The 21,281-nt window shown below is 23.1% G+C and overlaps 1 protein-coding gene across 2 annotated transcripts in view; it reads left to right on the forward strand.

Moving 5' to 3' along the window:
• The first annotated feature begins 923 nt into the window (after positions 1–923).
• Positions 924–21,281, forward strand: part of LOC127124559 (pectinesterase inhibitor 2-like) — a 39,574-nt gene continuing 19,216 nt past the window's right edge. Inside the window, exon 1 of one of the 2 annotated variants that reach the window (XM_051054168.1) lies at positions 924–1,294. In XM_051054168.1, coding sequence (XP_050910125.1) covers positions 994–1,294 — 301 coding nt within the window. In that variant the 5' untranslated portion in view covers positions 924–993. Of the gene's footprint in view, positions 1,295–3,643; positions 4,014–21,281 lie in introns of those variants that run through there. The other variant, XM_051054167.1, reaches the window with a different exon arrangement.

A 21,281-nucleotide genomic window follows, 5' to 3' on the forward strand; every position in this document is an offset into this window, starting at 1 on the left:
ATTATGTAGAGTATATAACCCCATAATTGATTATGGGTGTGCCATGATCAATTATGCATCTACTTGACTACAATAAAATTCCAAAATAAAGTATATAAAAAAATTATTAATTTTAAAATATAAATTGTTTACTAATCTTCCTAATATTAATTTTTTTAGTAAAATCGTGTCATAATTTACTTTGAAAAATCTTAACTCTTATAGAATGGATTGATTTAAAAAAAAACTATTTTAACATTGTATCTCAAATTTTATATAATTATATTTATTTTTCATAATTTATTTTGATAAGTAATTTTTTCTAAAATTATTTTTGAAACCAAACAAGACTCCTAATATTTTAATTTAATCATTACAATAGTGATTACTAATTCAAAAATCACCGCAAATTACCTAACTCATTTCTTGAATTATCATGAGTTTTAAAATAATAGAAGGATTGAAATTTCTAATATTAAGTATAATGCTAACGAATTGAAAACTATTTTTACGAAAATCTCTTTTTATAGAATTTTAAAGTATTAAACATGATAGAAAAATATTTAATAAAACACTCTTTTTATAATTAATATATTAACAATATTTTAATAACAGTATAATCATTTCAAAAATAATATTTTAGATAAAAATATCATCTTATGGAATATTTGTATGTTAAGCTTAATTTGGAAAAATTCCATAAAATCAAGTAGAAATCAAGTTTAATTATATAAGAGTTGTCAAATTTAATTAAAAATATTTTTTTGGAATGCTTATAGAAATCAAGTAAAATTTTAATTATAGAAATCAAGTAAAATCTCTTTTTATGCAATGTTTATACATATATAAAAGTTGTAAAATTTAATTAAATATATGATTTTGGTAAAATTAAAATAATTAATCTATTTAAGAATTATAAATTCATCTTTTAATCTTCATTGATGACTATAAAATCAAGTAGAAATCAATCAAAGTAAACACTAATATAATAAAGTTAATACGAAAAGTAAAATAATGATTAATTATTCTTCATTTTTGTTAGTGTTTTTTCTATGTGCTTCATCTTCGTATGCAGCCAAAGTTGTTCCAGTAAATGTCATTTGTCAAAAAGCCAAAAATCCTTCATTTTGTTCAAATCTTCTCAATTCAAAATCAGGCGCAGACCTAATTACTCTTGCACAATACACAATTGATGTGGTTCGTGTTGATATGACCAACACAGTGAAACTTATCAATACCCTAATCGCCCATCCTGGTAGTATCAAAGCATTAAACCATTACAAACTTTGTTTACAAATATTTGTAAATGATGGAGGTGCTCTTTTTGTGCTTGAAAACATTCAAAGAGTTTTGAAGGAGGGAAATTATAAGCTCATGAATGTTGGTGCAAATGATATCATGACTGGTATCAATAATTGTATTAATGATCCTAGTTTCCAAGATACTTCTTCCCTTCCAAAATCTGCTGGAGATGTGTTGCAAGCAGATCAAATTATTCAAATTTTATCAACTTTCTTATTGTCTAATTAATTGATTGAAGAGAATCATATTTTATGTTTGTAATCAACCCACTTTTAAATAATAAGAATTGCAATTTTACTCATTAGAAAAAAAATTCTTTTTAAGTGGATCGAGTGTTTGTTTTAGTTCTAAAATAGATTGTGGTTTCAAAATCATATCCTCTTTTTATGATGGATCGAGTGGTTGCTTTGATTTTGAAGTAGATTGTGGTTTTTGTTTCTTTTGGGGTTCTTAGATAGATTCTGATTTGTTGATAATGGATGCGGTGGCTTATGATCTAATTTGATAGCCATTAGAATTGGTTAGAGTTTTTTTTTGTTGTATGAGTTTTTTTTAATCTTTTTATTTTTTAATTGTTTTCTAGTCCTTCTTATTCTTTGAGACTATTATTATAACTCTTCGGTGATTTTGTCACTTTTTATTAATTTAATATAATATTTTTTATTAAAAAAAAAAAATTTTAGTTTATTAGTTTTTAATATTAATTTTAGTCTTTGTAAAAGTTATTCAATAAAAAATGATCTTTATAATATGTATACTATTGAATTTTAGTTTTTCAAAATAAAAATAAAAATAAATATAACAATTACTTTTTTCAATATAAATATATTTTGTAAAAATTAAATTAAATATAAAGATAAAAAGTAAAACATTATGAAAACAAAAAATAAATAGTTTTAACGAATCTAAAATCTAAATATTTAATATTTGTTAGGATCATGTATATATTATAGGCTTTACATTTCTAGTTGACTAGTTGAGTTAGTTTAATTTTTTGTCTCTCTGGGTTGGTCTTTGCCACCCATTTTCAATTTTGACACCTTTCTACCATATATATATTTTGTTTTTTTTTAATAATATTAAATGGTAAGAAGTATACTTTTAAGGAGTAGTTTTTTCCTATTTATTACGGGAGCTAACATTCTATCTTTCATTTATCTCTAGTTGTCATGTTAACCAACCTCCTGTGAGATATCTCAAACATCATCAAAGAATGGACCTGAACCAAAAAACGCAATATGATCCAAGATTCAAAGTCATTTTTTTCTTAGGATCATGTTGTAAATGATAGTGTATATGTCTCTTAATATTATAACATACATACACTCACAAAAGTAGTTTTCTAAACATCCCTCATTCAAAACTCTTAAAATGTTCTTTTTTGAAAAGTAAAATGGTTATTAAATTCGATAATATATGATGGTTATGTGCAAAATTAATTATGTAGAGTATATAACCCCATAATTGATTATGGGTGTGCCATGATCAATTATGCATCTACTTGACTACAATAAAATTCCAAAATAAAGTATATAAAAAAATTATTAATTTTAAAATATAAATTGTTTACTAATCTTCCTAATATTAATTTTTTTAGTAAAATCGTGTCATAATTTACTTTGAAAAATCTTAACTCTTATAGAATGGATTGATTTTAAAAAAAACTATTTTAACATTGTATCTCAAATTTTATATAATTATATTTATTTTTCATAATTTATTTTGATAAGTAATTTTTTCTAAAATTATTTTTGAAACCAAACAAGACTCCTAATATTTTAATTTAATCATTACAATAGTGATTACTAATTCAAAAATCACCGCAAATTACCTAACTCATTTCTTGAATTATCATGAGTTTTAAAATAATAGAAGGATTGAAATTTCTAATATTAAGTATAATGCTAACGAATTGAAAACTATTTTTACGAAAATCTCTTTTTATAGAATTTTAAAGTATTAAACATGATAGAAAAATATTTAATAAAACACTCTTTTTATAATTAATATATTAACAATATTTTAATAACAGTATAATCATTTCAAAAATAATATTTTAGATAAAAATATCATCTTATGGAATATTTGTATGTTAAGCTTAATTTGGAAAAATTCCATAAAATCAAGTAGAAATCAAGTTTAATTATATAAGAGTTGTCAAATTTAATTAAAAATATTTTTTTGGAATGCTTATAGAAATCAAGTAAAATTTTAATTATAGAAATCAAGTAAAATCTCTTTTTATGCAATGTTTATACATATCTAAAAGTTGTAAAATTTAATTAAATATATGATTTTGGTAAAATTAAAATAATTAATCTATTTAAGAATTATAAATTCATCTTTTAATCTTCATTGATGACTATAAAATCAAGTAGAAATCAATCAAAGTAAACACTAATATAATAAAGTTAATACGAAAAGTAAAATAATGATTAATTATTCTTCATTTTTGTTAGTGTTTTTTCTATGTGCTTCATCTTCGTATGCAGCCAAAGTTGTTCCAGTAAATGTCATTTGTCAAAAAGCCAAAAATCCTTCATTTTGTTCAAATCTTCTCAATTCAAAATCAGGCGCAGACCTAATTACTCTTGCACAATACACAATTGATGTGGTTCGTGTTGATATGACCAACACAGTGAAACTTATCAATACCCTAATCGCCCATCCTGGTAGTATCAAAGCATTAAACCATTACAAACTTTGTTTACAAATATTTGTAAATGATGGAGGTGCTCTTTTTGTGCTTGAAAACATTCAAAGAGTTTTGAAGGAGGGAAATTATAAGCTCATGAATGTTGGTGCAAATGATATCATGACTGGTATCAATAATTGTATTAATGATCCTAGTTTCCAAGATACTTCTTCCCTTCCAAAATCTGCTGGAGATGTGTTGCAAGCAGATCAAATTATTCAAATTTTATCAACTTTCTTATTGTCTAATTAATTGATTGAAGAGAATCATATTTTATGTTTGTAATCAACCCACTTTTAAATAATAAGAATTGCAATTTTACTCATTAGAAAAAAAATTCTTTTTTAGTGGATCGAGTGTTTGTTTTAGTTCTAAAATAGATTGTGGTTTCAAATCATATCCTCTTTTTATGATGGATCGAGTGGTTGCTTTGATTTTGAAGTAGATTGTGGTTTTTGTTTCTTTTGGGGTTCTTAGATAGATTCTGATTTGTTGATAATGGATGCGGTGGCTTATGATCTAATTTGATAGCCATTAGAATTGGTTAGAGTTTTTTTTTTGTTGTATGAGTTTTTTTTAATCTTTTTATTTTTTAATTGTTTTCTAGTCCTTCTTATTCTTTGAGACTATTATTATAACTCTTCGGTGATTTTGTCACTTTTTATTAATTTAATATAATATTTTTTTATTATAAAAAAAATTGTTCTTGTAATTATATTAGTTTTTATATTTAATATTAATTTTAGTCTTTGTAAAAGTTATTCAATAAAAAATGATCTTTATAATATGTATACTATTGAATTTTAGTTTTTCAAAATAAAAATAAAAATAAATATAACAATTACTTTTTTCAATATAAATATATTTTGTAAAAATTAAATTAAATATAAAGATAAAAAGTAAAACATTATGAAAACAAAAAATAAATAGTTTTAACGAATCTAAAATCTAAATATTTAATATTTGTTAGGATCATGTATATATTATAGGCTTTACATTTCTAGTTGACTAGTTGAGTTAGTTTAATTTTTTGTCTCTCTGGGTTGGTCTTTGCCACCCATTTTCAATTTTGACACCTTTCTACCATATATATTATTTTGTTTTTTTTTAATAATATTAAATGGTAAGAAGTATACTTTTAAGGAGTAGTTTTTTCCTATTTATTACGGGAGCTAACATTCTATCTTTCATTTATCTCTAGTTGTCATGTTAACCAACCTCCTGTGAGATATCTCAAACATCATCAAAGAATGGACCTGAACCAAAAAACGCAATATGATCCAAGATTCAAAGTCATTTTTTTCTTAGGATCATGTTGTAAATGATAGTGTATATGTCTCTTAATATTATAACATACATACACTCACAAAAGTAGTTTTCTAAACATCCCTCATTCAAAACTCTTAAAATGTTCTTTTTTGAAAAGTAAAATGGTTATTAAATTCGATAATATATGATGGTTATGTGCAAAATTAATTATGTAGAGTATATAACCCCATAATTGATTATGGGTGTGCCATGATCAATTATGCATCTACTTGACTACAATAAAATTCCAAAATAAAGTATATAAAAAAATTATTAATTTTAAAATATAAATTGTTTACTAATCTTCCTAATATTAATTTTTTTAGTAAAATCGTGTCATAATTTACTTTGAAAAATCTTAACTCTTATAGAATGGATTGATTTAAAAAAAAACTATTTTAACATTGTATCTCAAATTTTATATAATTATATTTATTTTTCATAATTTATTTTGATAAGTAATTTTTTCTAAAATTATTTTTGAAACCAAACAAGACTCCTAATATTTTAATTTAATCATTACAATAGTGATTACTAATTCAAAAATCACCGCAAATTACCTAACTCATTTCTTGAATTATCATGAGTTTTAAAATAATAGAAGGATTGAAATTTCTAATATTAAGTATAATGCTAACGAATTGAAAACTATTTTTACGAAAATCTCTTTTTATAGAATTTTAAAGTATTAAACATGATAGAAAAATATTTAATAAAACACTCTTTTTATAATTAATATATTAACAATATTTTAATAACAGTATAATCATTTCAAAAATAATATTTTAGATAAAAATATCATCTTATGGAATATTTGTATGTTAAGCTTAATTTGGAAAAATTCCATAAAATCAAGTAGAAATCAAGTTTAATTATATAAGAGTTGTCAAATTTAATTAAAAATATTTTTTTGGAATGCTTATAGAAATCAAGTAAAATTTTAATTATAGAAATCAAGTAAAATCTCTTTTTATGCAATGTTTATACATATATAAAAGTTGTAAAATTTAATTAAATATATGATTTTGGTAAAATTAAAATAATTAATCTATTTAAGAATTATAAATTCATCTTTTAATCTTCATTGATGACTATAAAATCAAGTAGAAATCAATCAAAGTAAACACTAATATAATAAAGTTAATACGAAAAGTAAAATAATGATTAATTATTCTTCATTTTTGTTAGTGTTTTTTCTATGTGCTTCATCTTCGTATGCAGCCAAAGTTGTTCCAGTAAATGTCATTTGTCAAAAAGCCAAAAATCCTTCATTTTGTTCAAATCTTCTCAATTCAAAATCAGGCGCAGACCTAATTACTCTTGCACAATACACAATTGATGTGGTTCGTGTTGATATGACCAACACAGTGAAACTTATCAATACCCTAATCGCCCATCCTGGTAGTATCAAAGCATTAAACCATTACAAACTTTGTTTACAAATATTTGTAAATGATGGAGGTGCTCTTTTTGTGCTTGAAAACATTCAAAGAGTTTTGAAGGAGGGAAATTATAAGCTCATGAATGTTGGTGCAAATGATATCATGACTGGTATCAATAATTGTATTAATGATCCTAGTTTCCAAGATACTTCTTCCCTTCCAAAATCTGCTGGAGATGTGTTGCAAGCAGATCAAATTATTCAAATTTTATCAACTTTCTTATTGTCTAATTAATTGATTGAAGAGAATCATATTTTATGTTTGTAATCAACCCACTTTTAAATAATAAGAATTGCAATTTTACTCATTAGAAAAAAAATTCTTTTTTAGTGGATCGAGTGTTTGTTTTAGTTCTAAAATAGATTGTGGTTTCAAAGTCATATCCTCTTTTTATGATGGATCGAGTGGTTGCTTTGATTTTGAAGTAGATTGTGGTTTTTGTTTCTTTTGGGGTTCTTAGATAGATTCTGATTTGTTGATAATGGATGCGGTGGCTTATGATCTAATTTGATAGCCACTAGAATTGGTTAGAGTTTTTTTTTTGTTGTATGAGTTTTTTTTAATCTTTTTATTTTTTAATTGTTTTCTAGTCCTTCTTATTCTTTGAGACTATTATTATAACTCTTCGGTGATTTTGTCACTTTTTATTAATTTAATATAATATTATTTATTATTAAAAAAATTGTTCTTGTAATTATATTAGTTTTTAATTTAATATTAATTTTAGTCTTTGTAAAAGTTATTCAATAAAAAATGATCTTTATAATATGTATACTATTGAATTTTAGTTTTTCAAAATAAAAATAAAAATAAATATAACAATTACTTTTTTCAATATAAATATATTTTGTAAAAATTAAATTAAATATAAAGATAAAAAGTAAAACATTATGAAAACAAAAAATAAATAGTTTTAACGAATCTAAAATCTAAATATTTAATATTTGTTAGGATCATGTATATATTATAGGCTTTACATTTCTAGTTGACTAGTTGAGTTAGTTTAATTTTGTGTCTCTCTGGGTTGGTCTTTGCCACCCATTTTCAATTTTGACACCTTTCTACCATAAATATTATTTTGTTTTTTTTTAATAATATTAAATGGTAAGAAGTATACTTTTAAGGAGTAGTTTTTTCGTATTTATTACGGGAGCTAACATTCTATCTTTCATTTATCTCTAGTTGTCATGTTAACCAACCTCCTGTGAGATATCTCAAACATCATCAAAGAATGGACCTGAACCAAAAAACGCAATATGATCCAAGATTCAAAGTCATTTTTTTCTTAGGATCATGTTGTAAATGATAGTGTATATGTCTCTTAATATTATAACATACATACACTCACAAAAGTAGTTTTCTAAACATCCCTCATTCAAAACTCTTAAAATGTTCTTTTTTGAAAAGTAAAATGGTTATTAAATTCGATAATATATGATGGTTATGTGCAAAATTAATTATGTAGAGTATATAACCCCATAATTGATTATGGGTGTGCCATGATCAATTATGCATCTACTTGACTACAATAAAATTCCAAAATAAAGTATATAAAAAAATTATTAATTTTAAAATATAGATTGTTTACTAATCTTCCTAATATTAATTTTTTTAGTAAAATCGTGTCATAATTTACTTTGAAAAATCTTAACTCTTATAGAATGGATTGATTTAAAAAAAACTATTTTAACATTGTATCTCAAATTTTATATAATTATATTTATTTTTCATAATTTATTTTGATAAGTAATTTTTTCTAAAATTATTTTTGAAACCAAACAAGACTCCTAATATTTTAATTTAATCATTACAATAGTGATTACTAATTCAAAAATCACCGCAAATTACCTAACTCATTTCTTGAATTATCATGAGTTTTAAAATAATAGAAGGATTGAAATTTCTAATATTAAGTATAATGCTAACGAATTGAAAACTATTTTTACGAAAATCTCTTTTTATAGAATTTTAAAGTATTAAACATGATAGAAAAATATTTAATAAAACACTCTTTTTATAATTAATATATTAACAATATTTTAATAACAGTATAATCATTTCAAAAATAATATTTTAGATAAAAATATCATCTTATGGAATATTTGTATGTTAAGCTTAATTTGGAAAAATTCCATAAAATCAAGTAGAAATCAAGTTTAATTATATAAGAGTTGTCAAATTTAATTAAAAATATTTTTTTGGAATGCTTATAGAAATCAAGTAAAATTTTAATTATAGAAATCAAGTAAAATCTCTTTTTATGCAATGTTTATACATATATAAAAGTTGTAAAATTTAATTAAATATATGATTTTGGTAAAATTAAAATAATTAATCTATTTAAGAATTATAAATTCATCTTTTAATCTTCATTGATGACTATAAAATCAAGTAGAAATCAATCAAAGTAAACACTAATATAATAAAGTTAATACGAAAAGTAAAATAATGATTAATTATTCTTCATTTTTGTTAGTGTTTTTTCTATGTGCTTCATCTTCGTATGCAGCCAAAGTTGTTCCAGTAAATGTCATTTGTCAAAAAGCCAAAAATCCTTCATTTTGTTCAAATCTTCTCAATTCAAAATCAGGCGCAGACCTAATTACTCTTGCACAATACACAATTGATGTGGTTCGTGTTGATATGACCAACACAGTGAAACTTATCAATACCCTAATCGCCCATCCTGGTAGTATCAAAGCATTAAACCATTACAAACTTTGTTTACAAATATTTGTAAATGATGGAGGTGCTCTTTTTGTGCTTGAAAACATTCAAAGAGTTTTGAAGGAGGGAAATTATAAGCTCATGAATGTTGGTGCAAATGATATCATGACTGGTATCAATAATTGTATTAATGATCCTAGTTTCCAAGATACTTCTTCCCTTCCAAAATCTGCTGGAGATGTGTTGCAAGCAGATCAAATTATTCAAATTTTATCAACTTTCTTATTGTCTAATTAATTGATTGAAGAGAATCATATTTTATGTTTGTAATCAACCCACTTTTAAATAATAAGAATTGCAATTTTACTCATTAGAAAAAAATTCTTTTTTAATGGATCGAGTGTTTGTTTTAGTTCTAAAATAGATTGTGGTTTCAAAGTCATATCCTCTTTTTATGATGGATCGAGTGGTTGCTTTGATTTTGAAGTAGATTGTGGTTTTTGTTTCTTTTGGGGTTCTTAGATAGATTCTGATTTGTTGATAATGGATGCGGTGGCTTATGATCTAATTTGATAGCCACTAGAATTGGTTAGAGTTTTTTTTTTGTTGTATGAGTTTTTTTTAATCTTTTTATTTTTTAATTGTTTTCTAGTCCTTCTTATTCTTTGAGACTATTATTATAACTCTTCGGTGATTTTGTCACTTTTTATTAATTTAATATAATATTATTTATTATTAAAAAAAATTGTTCTTGTAATTATATTAGTTTTTAAATTTAATAATAATTTTAGTCTTTGTAAAAGTTATTCAATAAAAAATGATCTTTATAATATGTATACTATTGAATTTTAGTTTTTCAAAATAAAAATAAAAATAAATATAACAATTACTTTTTTCAATATAAATATATTTTGTAAAAATTAAATTAAATATAAAGATAAAAAGTAAAACATTATGAAAACAAAAAATAAATAGTTTTAACGAATCTAAAATCTAAATATTTAATATTTGTTAGGATCATGTATATATTATAGGCTTTACATTTCTAGTTGACTAGTTGAGTTAGTTTAATTTTGTGTCTCTCTGGGTTGGTCTTTGCCACCCATTTTCAATTTTGACACCTTTCTACCATAAATATTATTTTGTTTTTTTTAATAATATTAAATGGTAAGAAGTATACTTTTAAGGAGTAGTTTTTTCGTATTTATTACGGGAGCTAACATTCTATCTTTCATTTATCTCTAGTTGTCATGTTAACCAACCTCCTGTGAGATATCTCAAACATCATCAAAGAATGGACCTGAACCAAAAAACGCAATATGATCCAAGATTCAAAGTCATTTTTTTCTTAGGATCATGTTGTAAATGATAGTGTATATGTCTCTTAATATTATAACATACATACACTCACAAAAGTAGTTTTCTAAACATCCCTCATTCAAAACTCTTAAAATGTTCTTTTGAAAAGTAAAATGGTTATTAAATTCGATAATATATGATGGTTATGTGCAAAATTAATTATGTAGAGTATATAACCCCATAATTGATTATGGGTGTGCCATGATCAATTATGCATCTACTTGACTACAATAAAATTCCAAAATAAAGTATATAAAAAAATTATTAATTTTAAAATATAGATTGTTTACTAATCTTCCTAATATTAATTTTTTTAGTAAAATCGTGTCATAATTTACTTTGAAAAATCTTAACTCTTATAGAATGGATTGATTTAAAAAAAAACTATTTTAACATTGTATCTCAAATTTTATATAATTATATTTATTTTTCATAATTTATTTTGATAAGTAATTTTTTCTAAAATTATTTTTGAAACCAAACAAGACTCCTAATATTTTAATTTAATCATTACAATAGTGATTACTAATTCAAAAATCACCGCAAATTACCTAACTCATTTCTTGAATTATCATGAGTTTTAAAATAATAGAAGGATTGAAATTTCTAATATTAAGTATAATGCTAACGAATTGAAAACTATTTTTACGAAAATCTCTTTTTATAGAATTTTAAAGTATTAAACATGATAGAAAAATATTTAATAAAACACTCTTTTTATAATTAATATATTAACAATATTTTAATAACAGTATAATCATTTCAAAAATAATATTTTAGATAAAAATATCATCTTATGGAATATTTGTATGTTAAGCTTAATTTGGAAAAATTCCATAAAATCAAGTAGAAATCAAGTTTAATTATATAAGAGTTGTCAAATTTAATTAAAAATATTTTTTTGGAATGCTTATAGAAATCAAGTAAAATTTTAATTATAGAAATCAAGTAAAATCTCTTTTTATGCAATGTTTATACATATATAAAAGTTGTAAAATTTAATTAAATATATGATTTTGGTAAAATTAAAATAATTAATCTATTTAAGAATTATAAATTCATCTTTTAATCTTCATTGATGACTATAAAATCAAGTAGAAATCAATCAAAGTAAACACTAATATAATAAAGTTAATACGAAAAGTAAAATAATGATTAATTATTCTTCATTTTTGTTAGTGTTTTTTCTATGTGCTTCATCTTCGTATGCAGCCAAAGTTGTTCCAGTAAATGTCATTTGTCAAAAAGCCAAAAATCCTTCATTTTGTTCAAATCTTCTCAATTCAAAATCAGGCGCAGACCTAATTACTCTTGCACAATACACAATTGATGTGGTTCGTGTTGATATGACCAACACAGTGAAACTTATCAATACCCTAATCGCCCATCCTGGTAGTATCAAAGCATTAAACCATTACAAACTTTGTTTACAAATATTTGTAAATGATGGAGGTGCTCTTTTTGTGCTTGAAAACATTCAAAGAGTTTTGAAGGAGGGAAATTATAAGCTCATGAATGTTGGTGCAAATGATATCATGACTGGTATCAATAATTGTATTAATGATCCTAGTTTCCAAGATACTTCTACCCTTCCAAAATCTGCTGGAGATGTGTTGCAAGCAGATCAAATTATTCAAATTTTATCAACTTTCTTATTGTCTAATTAATTGATTGAAGAGAATCATATTTTATGTTTGTAATCAACCCACTTTTAAATAATAAGAATTGCAATTTTACTCATTAGAAAAAAATTCTTTTTTAATGGATCGAGTGTTTGTTTTAGTTCTAAAATAGATTGTGGTTTCAAAGTCATATCCTCTTTTTATGATGGATCGAGTGGTTGCTTTGATTTTGAAGTAGATTGTGGTTTTTGTTTCTTTTGGGGTTCTTAGATAGATTCTGATTTGTTGATAATGGATGCGGTGGCTTATGATCTAATTTGATAGCCACTAGAATTGGTTAGAGTTTTTTTTTTTTGTATGAGTTTTTTTTAATCTTTTTATTTTTTAATTGTTTTCTAGTCCTTCTTATTCTTTGAGACTATTATTATAACTCTTCGGTGATTTTGTCACTTTTTATTAATTTAATATAATATTATTTATTATTAAAAAAAATTGTTCTTGTAATTATATTAGTTTTTAAATTTAATAATAATTTTAGTCTTTGTAAAAGTTATTCAATAAAAAATGATCTTTATAATATGTATACTATTGAATTTTAGTTTTTCAAAATAAAAATAAAAATAAATATAACAATTACTTTTTTCAATATAAATATATTTTGTAAAAATTAAATTAAATATAAAGATAAAAAGTAAAACATTATGAAAACAAAAAATAAATAGTTTTAACGAATCTAAAATCTAAATATTTAATATTTGTTAGGATCATGTATATATTATAGGCTTTACATTTCTAGTTGACTAGTTGAGTTAGTTTAATTTTGTGTCTCTCTGGGTTGGTCTTTGCCACCCATTTTCAATTTTGACACCTTTCTACCATAAATATTATTTTGTTTTTTTTAATAATATTAAATGGTAAGAAGTATACTTTTAAGGAGTAGTTTTTTCGTATTTATTACGGGAGCTAACATTCTATCTTTCATTTATCTCTAGTTGTCATGTTAACCAACCTCCTGTGAGATATCTCAAACATCATCAAAGAATGGACCTGAACCAAAAAACGCAATATGATCCAAGATTCAAAGTCATTTTTTTCTTAGGATCATGTTGTAAATGATAGTGTATATGTCTCTTAATATTATAACATACATACACTCACAAAAGTAGTTTTCTAAACATCCCTCATTCAAAACTCTTAAAATGTTCTTTTGAAAAGTAAAATGGTTATTAAATTCGATAATATATGATGGTTATGTGCAAAATTAATTATGTAGAGTATATAACCCCATAATTGATTATGGGTGTGCCATGATCAATTATGCATCTACTTGACTACAATAAAATTCCAAAATAAAGTATATAAAAAAATTATTAATTTTAAAATATAGATTGTTTACTAATCTTCCTAATATTAATTTTTTTAGTAAAATCGTGTCATAATTTACTTTGAAAAATCTTAACTCTTATAGAATGGATTGATTTAAAAAAAACTATTTTAACATTGTATCTCAAATTTTATATAATTATATTTATTTTTCATAATTTATTTTGATAAGTAATTTTTTCTAAAATTATTTTTGAAACCAAACAAGACTCCTAATATTTTAATTTAATCATTACAATAGTGATTACTAATTCAAAAATCACCGCAAATTACCTAACTCATTTCTTGAATTATCATGAGTTTTAAAATAATAGAAGGATTGAAATTTCTAATATTAAGTATAATGCTAACGAATTGAAAACTATTTTTACGAAAATCTCTTTTTATAGAATTTTAAAGTATTAAACATGATAGAAAAATATTTAATAAAACACTCTTTTTATAATTAATATATTAACAATATTTTAATAACAGTATAATCATTTCAAAAATAATATTTTAGATAAAAATATCATCTTATGGAATATTTGTATGTTAAGCTTAATTTGGAAAAATTCCATAAAATCAAGTAGAAATCAAGTTTAATTATATAAGAGTTGTCAAATTTAATTAAAAATATTTTTTTGGAATGCTTATAGAAATCAAGTAAAATTTTAATTATAGAAATCAAGTAAAATCTCTTTTTATGCAATGTTTATACATATATAAAAGTTGTAAAATTTAATTAAATATATGATTTTGGTAAAATTAAAATAATTAATCTATTTAAGAATTATAAATTCATCTTTTAATCTTCATTGATGACTATAAAATCAAGTAGAAATCAATCAAAGTAAACACTAATATAATAAAGTTAATACGAAAAGTAAAATAATGATTAATTATTCTTCATTTTTGTTAGTGTTTTTTCTATGTGCTTCATCTTCGTATGCAGCCAAAGTTGTTCCAGTAAATGTCATTTGTCAAAAAGCCAAAAATCCTTCATTTTGTTCAAATCTTCTCAATTCAAAATCAGGCGCAGACCTAATTACTCTTGCACAATACACAATTGATGTGGTTCGTGTTGATATGACCAACACAGTGAAACTTATCAATACCCTAATCGCCCATCCTGGTAGTATCAAAGCATTAAACCATTACAAACTTTGTTTACAAATATTTGTAAATGATGGAGGTGCTCTTTTTGTGCTTGAAAACATTCAAAGAGTTTTGAAGGAGGGAAATTATAAGCTCATGAATGTTGGTGCAAATGATATCATGACTGGTATCAATAATTGTATTAATGATCCTAGTTTCCAAGATACTTCTACCCTTCCAAAATCTGCTGGAGATGTGTTGCAAGCAGATCAAATTATTCAAATTTTATCAACTTTCTTATTGTCTAATTAATTGATTGAAGAGAATCATATTTTATGTTTGTAATCAACCCACTTTTAAATAATAAGAATTGCAATTTTACTCATTAGAAAAAAATTCTTTTTTAATGGATCGAGTGTTTGTTTTAGTTCTAAAATAGATTGTGGTTTCAAAGTCATATCCTCTTTTTATGATGGATCGAGTGGTTGCTTTGATTTTGAAGTAGATTGTGGTTTTTGTTTCTTTTGGGGTTCTTAGATAGATTCTGATTTGTTGATAATGGATGCGGTGGCTTATGATCTAATTTGATAGCCACTAGAATTGGTTAGAGTTTTTTTTTTTGTTGTATGAGTTTTTTTTAATCTTTTTATTTTTTAATTGTTTTCTAGTCCTTCTTATTCTTTGAGACTATTATTATAACTCTTCGGTGATTTTGTCACTTTTTATTAATTTAATATAATATTATTTATTATTAAAAAAATTGTTCTTGTAATTATATTAGTTTTTAAATTTAATAATAATTTTAGTCTTTGTAAAAGTTATTCAATAAAAAATGATCTTTATAATATGTATACTATTGAATTTTAGTTTTTCAAAATAAAAATAAAAATAAATATAACAATTACTTTTTTCAATATAAATATATTTTGTAAAAATTAAATTAAATATAAAGATAAAAAGTAAAACATTATGAAAACAAAAAATAAATAGTTTTAACGAATCTAAAATCTAAATATTTAATATTTGTGAGGATCATGTATATATTATAGGCTTTACATTTCTAGTTGACTAGTTGAGTTAGTTTAATTTTGTGTCTCTCTGGGTTGGTCTTTGCCACCCATTTTCAATTTTGACACCTTTCTACCATAAATATTATTTTGTTTTTTTTTAATAATATTAAATGGTAAGAAGTATACTTTTAAGGAGTAGTTTTTTCGTATTTATTACGGGAGCTAACATTCTATCTTTCATTTATCTCTAGTTGTCATGTTAACCAACCTCCTGTGAGATATCTCAAACATCATCAAAGAATGGACCTGAACCAAAAAACGCAATATGATCCAAGATTCAAAGTCATTTTTTTCTTAGGATCATGTTGTAAATGATAGTGTATATGTCTCTTAATATTATAACATACATACACTCACAAAAGTAGTTTTCTAAACATCCCTCATTCAAAACTCTTAAAATGTTCTTTTGAAAAGTAAAATGGTTATTAAATTCGATAATATATGATGGTTATGTGCAAAATTAATTATGTAGAGTATATAACCCCATAATTGATTATGGGTGTGCCATGATCAATTATGCATCTACTTGACTACAATAAAATTCCAAAATAAAGTATATAAAAAAATTATTAATTTTAAAATATAGATTGTTTACTAATCTTCCTAATATTAATTTTTTTAGTAAAATCGTGTCATAATTTACTTTGAAAAATCTTAACTCTTATAGAATGGATTGATTTAAAAAAAAACTATTTTAACATTGTATCTCAAGTTTTATATAATTATATTTATTTTTCATAATTTATTTTGATAAGTAATTTTTTCTAAAATTATTTTTGAAACCAAACAAGACTCCTAATATTTTAATTTAATCATTACAATAGTGATTACTAATTCAAAAATCACCGCAAATTACCTAACTCATTTCTTGAATTATCATGAGTTTTAAAATAATAGAAGGATTGAAATTTCTAATATTAAGTATAATGCTAACGAATTGAAAACTATTTTTACGAAAATCTCTTTTTATAGAATTTTAAAGTATTAAACATGATAGAAAAATATTTAATAAAACACTCTTTTTATAATTAATATATTAACAATATTTTAATAACAGTATAATCATTTCAAAAATAATATTTTAGATAAAAATATCATCTTATGGAATATTTGTATGTTAAGCTTAATTTGGAAAAATTCCATAAAATCAAGTAGAAATCAAGTTTAATTATATAAGAGTTGTCAAATTTAATTAAAAATATTTTTTTGGAATGCTTATAGAAATCAAGTAAAATTTTAATTATAGAAATCAAGTAAAATCTCTTTTTATGCAATGTTTATACATATATAAAAGTTGTAAAATTTAATTAAATATATGATTTTGGTAAAATTAAAATAATTAATCTATTTAAGAATTATAAATTCATCTTTTAATCTTCATTGATGACTATAAAATCAAGTAGAAATCAATCAAAGTAAACACTAATATAATAAAGTTAATACGAAAAGTAAAATAATGATTAATTATTCTTCATTTTTGTTAGTGTTTTTTCTATGTGCTTCATCTTCGTATGCAGCCAAAGTTGTTCCAGTAAATGTCATTTGTCAAAAAGCCAAAAATCCTTCATTTTGTTCAAATCTTCTCAATTCAAAATCAGGCGCAGACCTAATTACTCTTGCACAATACACAATTGATGTGGTTCGTGTTGATATGACCAACACAGTGAAACTTATCAATACCCTAATCGCCCATCCTGGTAGTATCAAAGCATTAAACCATTACAAACTTTGTTTACAAATATTTGTAAATGATGGAGGTGCTCTTTTTGTGCTTGAAAACATTCAAAGAGTTTTGAAGGAGGGAAATTATAAGCTCATGAATGTTGGTGCAAATGATATCATGACTGGTATCAATAATTGTATTAATGATCCTAGTTTCCAAGATACTTCTTCCCTTCCAAAATCTGCTGGAGATGTGTTGCAAGCAGATCAAATTATTCAAATTTTATCAACTTTCTTATTGTCTAATTAATTGATTGAAGAGAATCATATTTTATGTTTGTAATCAACCCACTTTTAAATAATAAGAATTGCAATTTTACTCATTAGAAAAAAAATTCTTTTTTAGTGGATCGAGTGTTTGTTTTAGTTCTAAAATAGATTGTGGTTTCAAAATCATATCCTCTTTTTATGATGGATCGAGTGGTTGCTTTGATTTTGAAGTAGATTGTGGTTTTTGTTTCTTTTGGGGTTCTTAGATAGATTCTGATTTGTTGATAATGGATGCGGTGGCTTATGATCTAATTTGATAGCCATTAGAATTGGTTAGAGTTTTTTTTTGTTGTATGAGTTTTTTTTAATCTTTTTATTTTTTAATTGTTTTCTAGTCCTTCTTATTCTTTGAGACTATTATTATAACTCTTCGGTGATTTTGTCACTTTTTATTAATTTAATATAATATTATTTATTATTAAAAAAAATTGTTCTTGTAATTATATTAGTTTTTATATTTAATATTAATTTTAGTCTTTGTAAAAGTTATTCAATAAAAAATGATCTTTATAATATGTATACTATTGAATTTTAGTTTTTCAAAATAAAAATAAAAATAAATATAACAATTACTTTTTTCAATATAAATATATTTTGTAAAAATTAAATTAAATATAAAGATAAAAAGTAAAACATTATGAAAACAAAAAATAAATAGTTTTAACGAATCTAAAATCTAAATATTTAATATTTGTTAGGATCATGTATATATTATAGGCTTTACATTTCTAGTTGACTAGTTGAGTTAGTTTAATTTTTGTCTCTCTGGGTTGGTCTTTGCCACCCATTTTCAATTTTGACACCTTTCTACCATATATATTTTGTTTTTTTTTAATAATATTAAATGGTAAGAAGTATACTTTTAAGGAGTAGTTTTTTCGTATTTATTACGGGAGCTAACATTCTATCTTTCATTTATCTCTAGTTGTCATGTTAACCAACCTCCTGTGAGATATCTCAAACATCATCAAAGAATGGACCTGAACCAAAAAACGCAATATGATCCAAGATTCAAAGTCATTTTTTTCTTAGGATCATGTTGTAAATGATAGTGTATATGTCTCTTAATATTATAACATACATACACTCACAAAAGTAGTTTTCTAAACATCCCTCATTCAAAACTCTTAAAATGTTCTTTTTTGAAAAGTAAAATGGTTATTAAATTCGATAATATATGATGGTTATGTGCAAAATTAATTATGTAGAGTATATAACCCCATAATTGATTATGGGTGTGCCATGATCAATTATGCATCTACTTGACTACAATAAAATTCCAAAATAAAGTATATAAAAAAATTATTAATTTTAAAATATAGATTGTTTACTAATCTTCCTAATATTAATTTTTTTAGTAAAATCGTGTCATAATTTACTTTGAAAAATCTTAACTCTTATAGAATGGATTGATTTTAAAAAAAACTATTTTAACATTGTATCTCAAATTTTATATAATTATATTTATTTTTCATAATTTATTTTGATAAGTAATTTTTTCTAAAATTATTTTTGAAACCAAACAAGACTCCTAATATTTTAATTTAATCATTACAATAGTGATTACTAATTCAAAAATCACCGCAAATTACCTAACTCATTTCTTGAATTATCATGAGTTTTAAAATAATAGAAGGATTGAAATTTCTAATATTAAGTATAATGCTAACGAATTGAAAACTATTTTTACGAAAATCTCTTTTTATAGAATTTTAAAGTATTAAACATGATAGAAAAATATTTAATAAAACACTCTTTTTATAATTAATATATTAACAATATTTTAATAACAGTATAATCATTTCAAAAATAATATTTTAGATAAAAATATCATCTTATGGAATATTTGTATGTTAAGCTTAATTTGGAAAAATTCCATAAAATCAAGTAGAAATCAAGTTTAATTATATAAGAGTTGTCAAATTTAATTAAAAATATTTTTTTGGAATGCTTATAGAAATCAAGTAAAATTTTAATTATAGAAATCAAGTAAAATCTCTTTTTATGCAATGTTTATACATATATAAAAGTTGTAAAATTTAATTAAATATATGATTTTGGTAAAATTAAAATAATTAATCTATTTAAGAATTATAAATTCATCTTTTAATCTTCATTGATGACTATAAAATCAAGTAGAAATCAATCAAAGTAAACACTAATATAATAAAGTTAATACGAAAAGTAAAATAATGATTAATTATTCTTCATTTTTGTTAGTGTTTTTTCTATGTGCTTCATCTTCGTATGCAGCCAAAGTTGTTCCAGTAAATGTCATTTGTCAAAAAGCCAAAAATCCTTCATTTTGTTCAAATCTTCTCAATTCAAAATCAGGCGCAGACCTAATTACTCTTGCACAATACACAATTGATGTGGTTCGTGTTGATATGACCAACACAGTGAAACTTATCAATACCCTAATCGCCCATCCTGGTAGTATCAAAGCATTAAACCATTACAAACTTTGTTTACAAATATTTGTAAATGATGGAGGTGCTCTTTTTGTGCTTGAAAACATTCAAAGAGTTTTGAAGGAGGGAAATTATAAGCTCATGAATGTTGGTGCAAATGATATCATGACTGGTATCAATAATTGTATTAATGATCCTAGTTTCCAAGATACTTCTTCCCTTCCAAAATCTGCTGGAGATGTGTTGCAAGCAGATCAAATTATTCAAATTTTATCAACTTTCTTATTGTCTAATTAATTGATTGAAGAGAATCATATTTTATGTTTGTAATCAACCCACTTTTAAATAATAAGAATTGCAATTTTACTCATTAGAAAAAAAATTCTTTTTTAGTGGATCGAGTGTTTGTTTTAGTTCTAAAATAGATTGTGGTTTCAAAATCATATCCTCTTTTTATGATGGATCGAGTGGTTGCTTTGATTTTGAAGTAGATTGTGGTTTTTGTTTCTTTTGGGGTTCTTAGATAGATTCTGATTTGTTGATAATGGATGCGGTGGCTTATGATCTAATTTGATAGCCACTAGAATTGGTTAGAGTTTTTTTTTTGTTGTATGAGTTTTTTTTAATCTTTTTATTTTTTAATTGTTTTCTAGTCCTTCTTATTCTTTGAGACTATTATTATAACTCTTCGGTGATTTTGTCACTTTTTATTAATTTAATATAATATTATTTATTATTAAAAAAAATTGTTCTTGTAATTATATTAGTTTTTAAATTTAATAATAATTTTAGTCTTTGTAAAAGTTATTCAATAAAAAATGATCTTTATAATATGTATACTATTGAATTTTAGTTTTTCAAAATAAAAATAAAAATAAATATAACAATTACTTTTTTCAATATAAATATATTTTGTAAAAATTAAATTAAATATAAAGATAAAAAGTAAAACATTATGAAAACAAAAAATAAAT

The sequence above is a fragment of the Lathyrus oleraceus genome, chromosome 1 (assembly GCF_024323335.1).
Source record: "Lathyrus oleraceus cultivar Zhongwan6 chromosome 1, CAAS_Psat_ZW6_1.0, whole genome shotgun sequence".
Taxonomy (NCBI): Eukaryota; Viridiplantae; Streptophyta; class Magnoliopsida; order Fabales; family Fabaceae; genus Lathyrus; species Lathyrus oleraceus.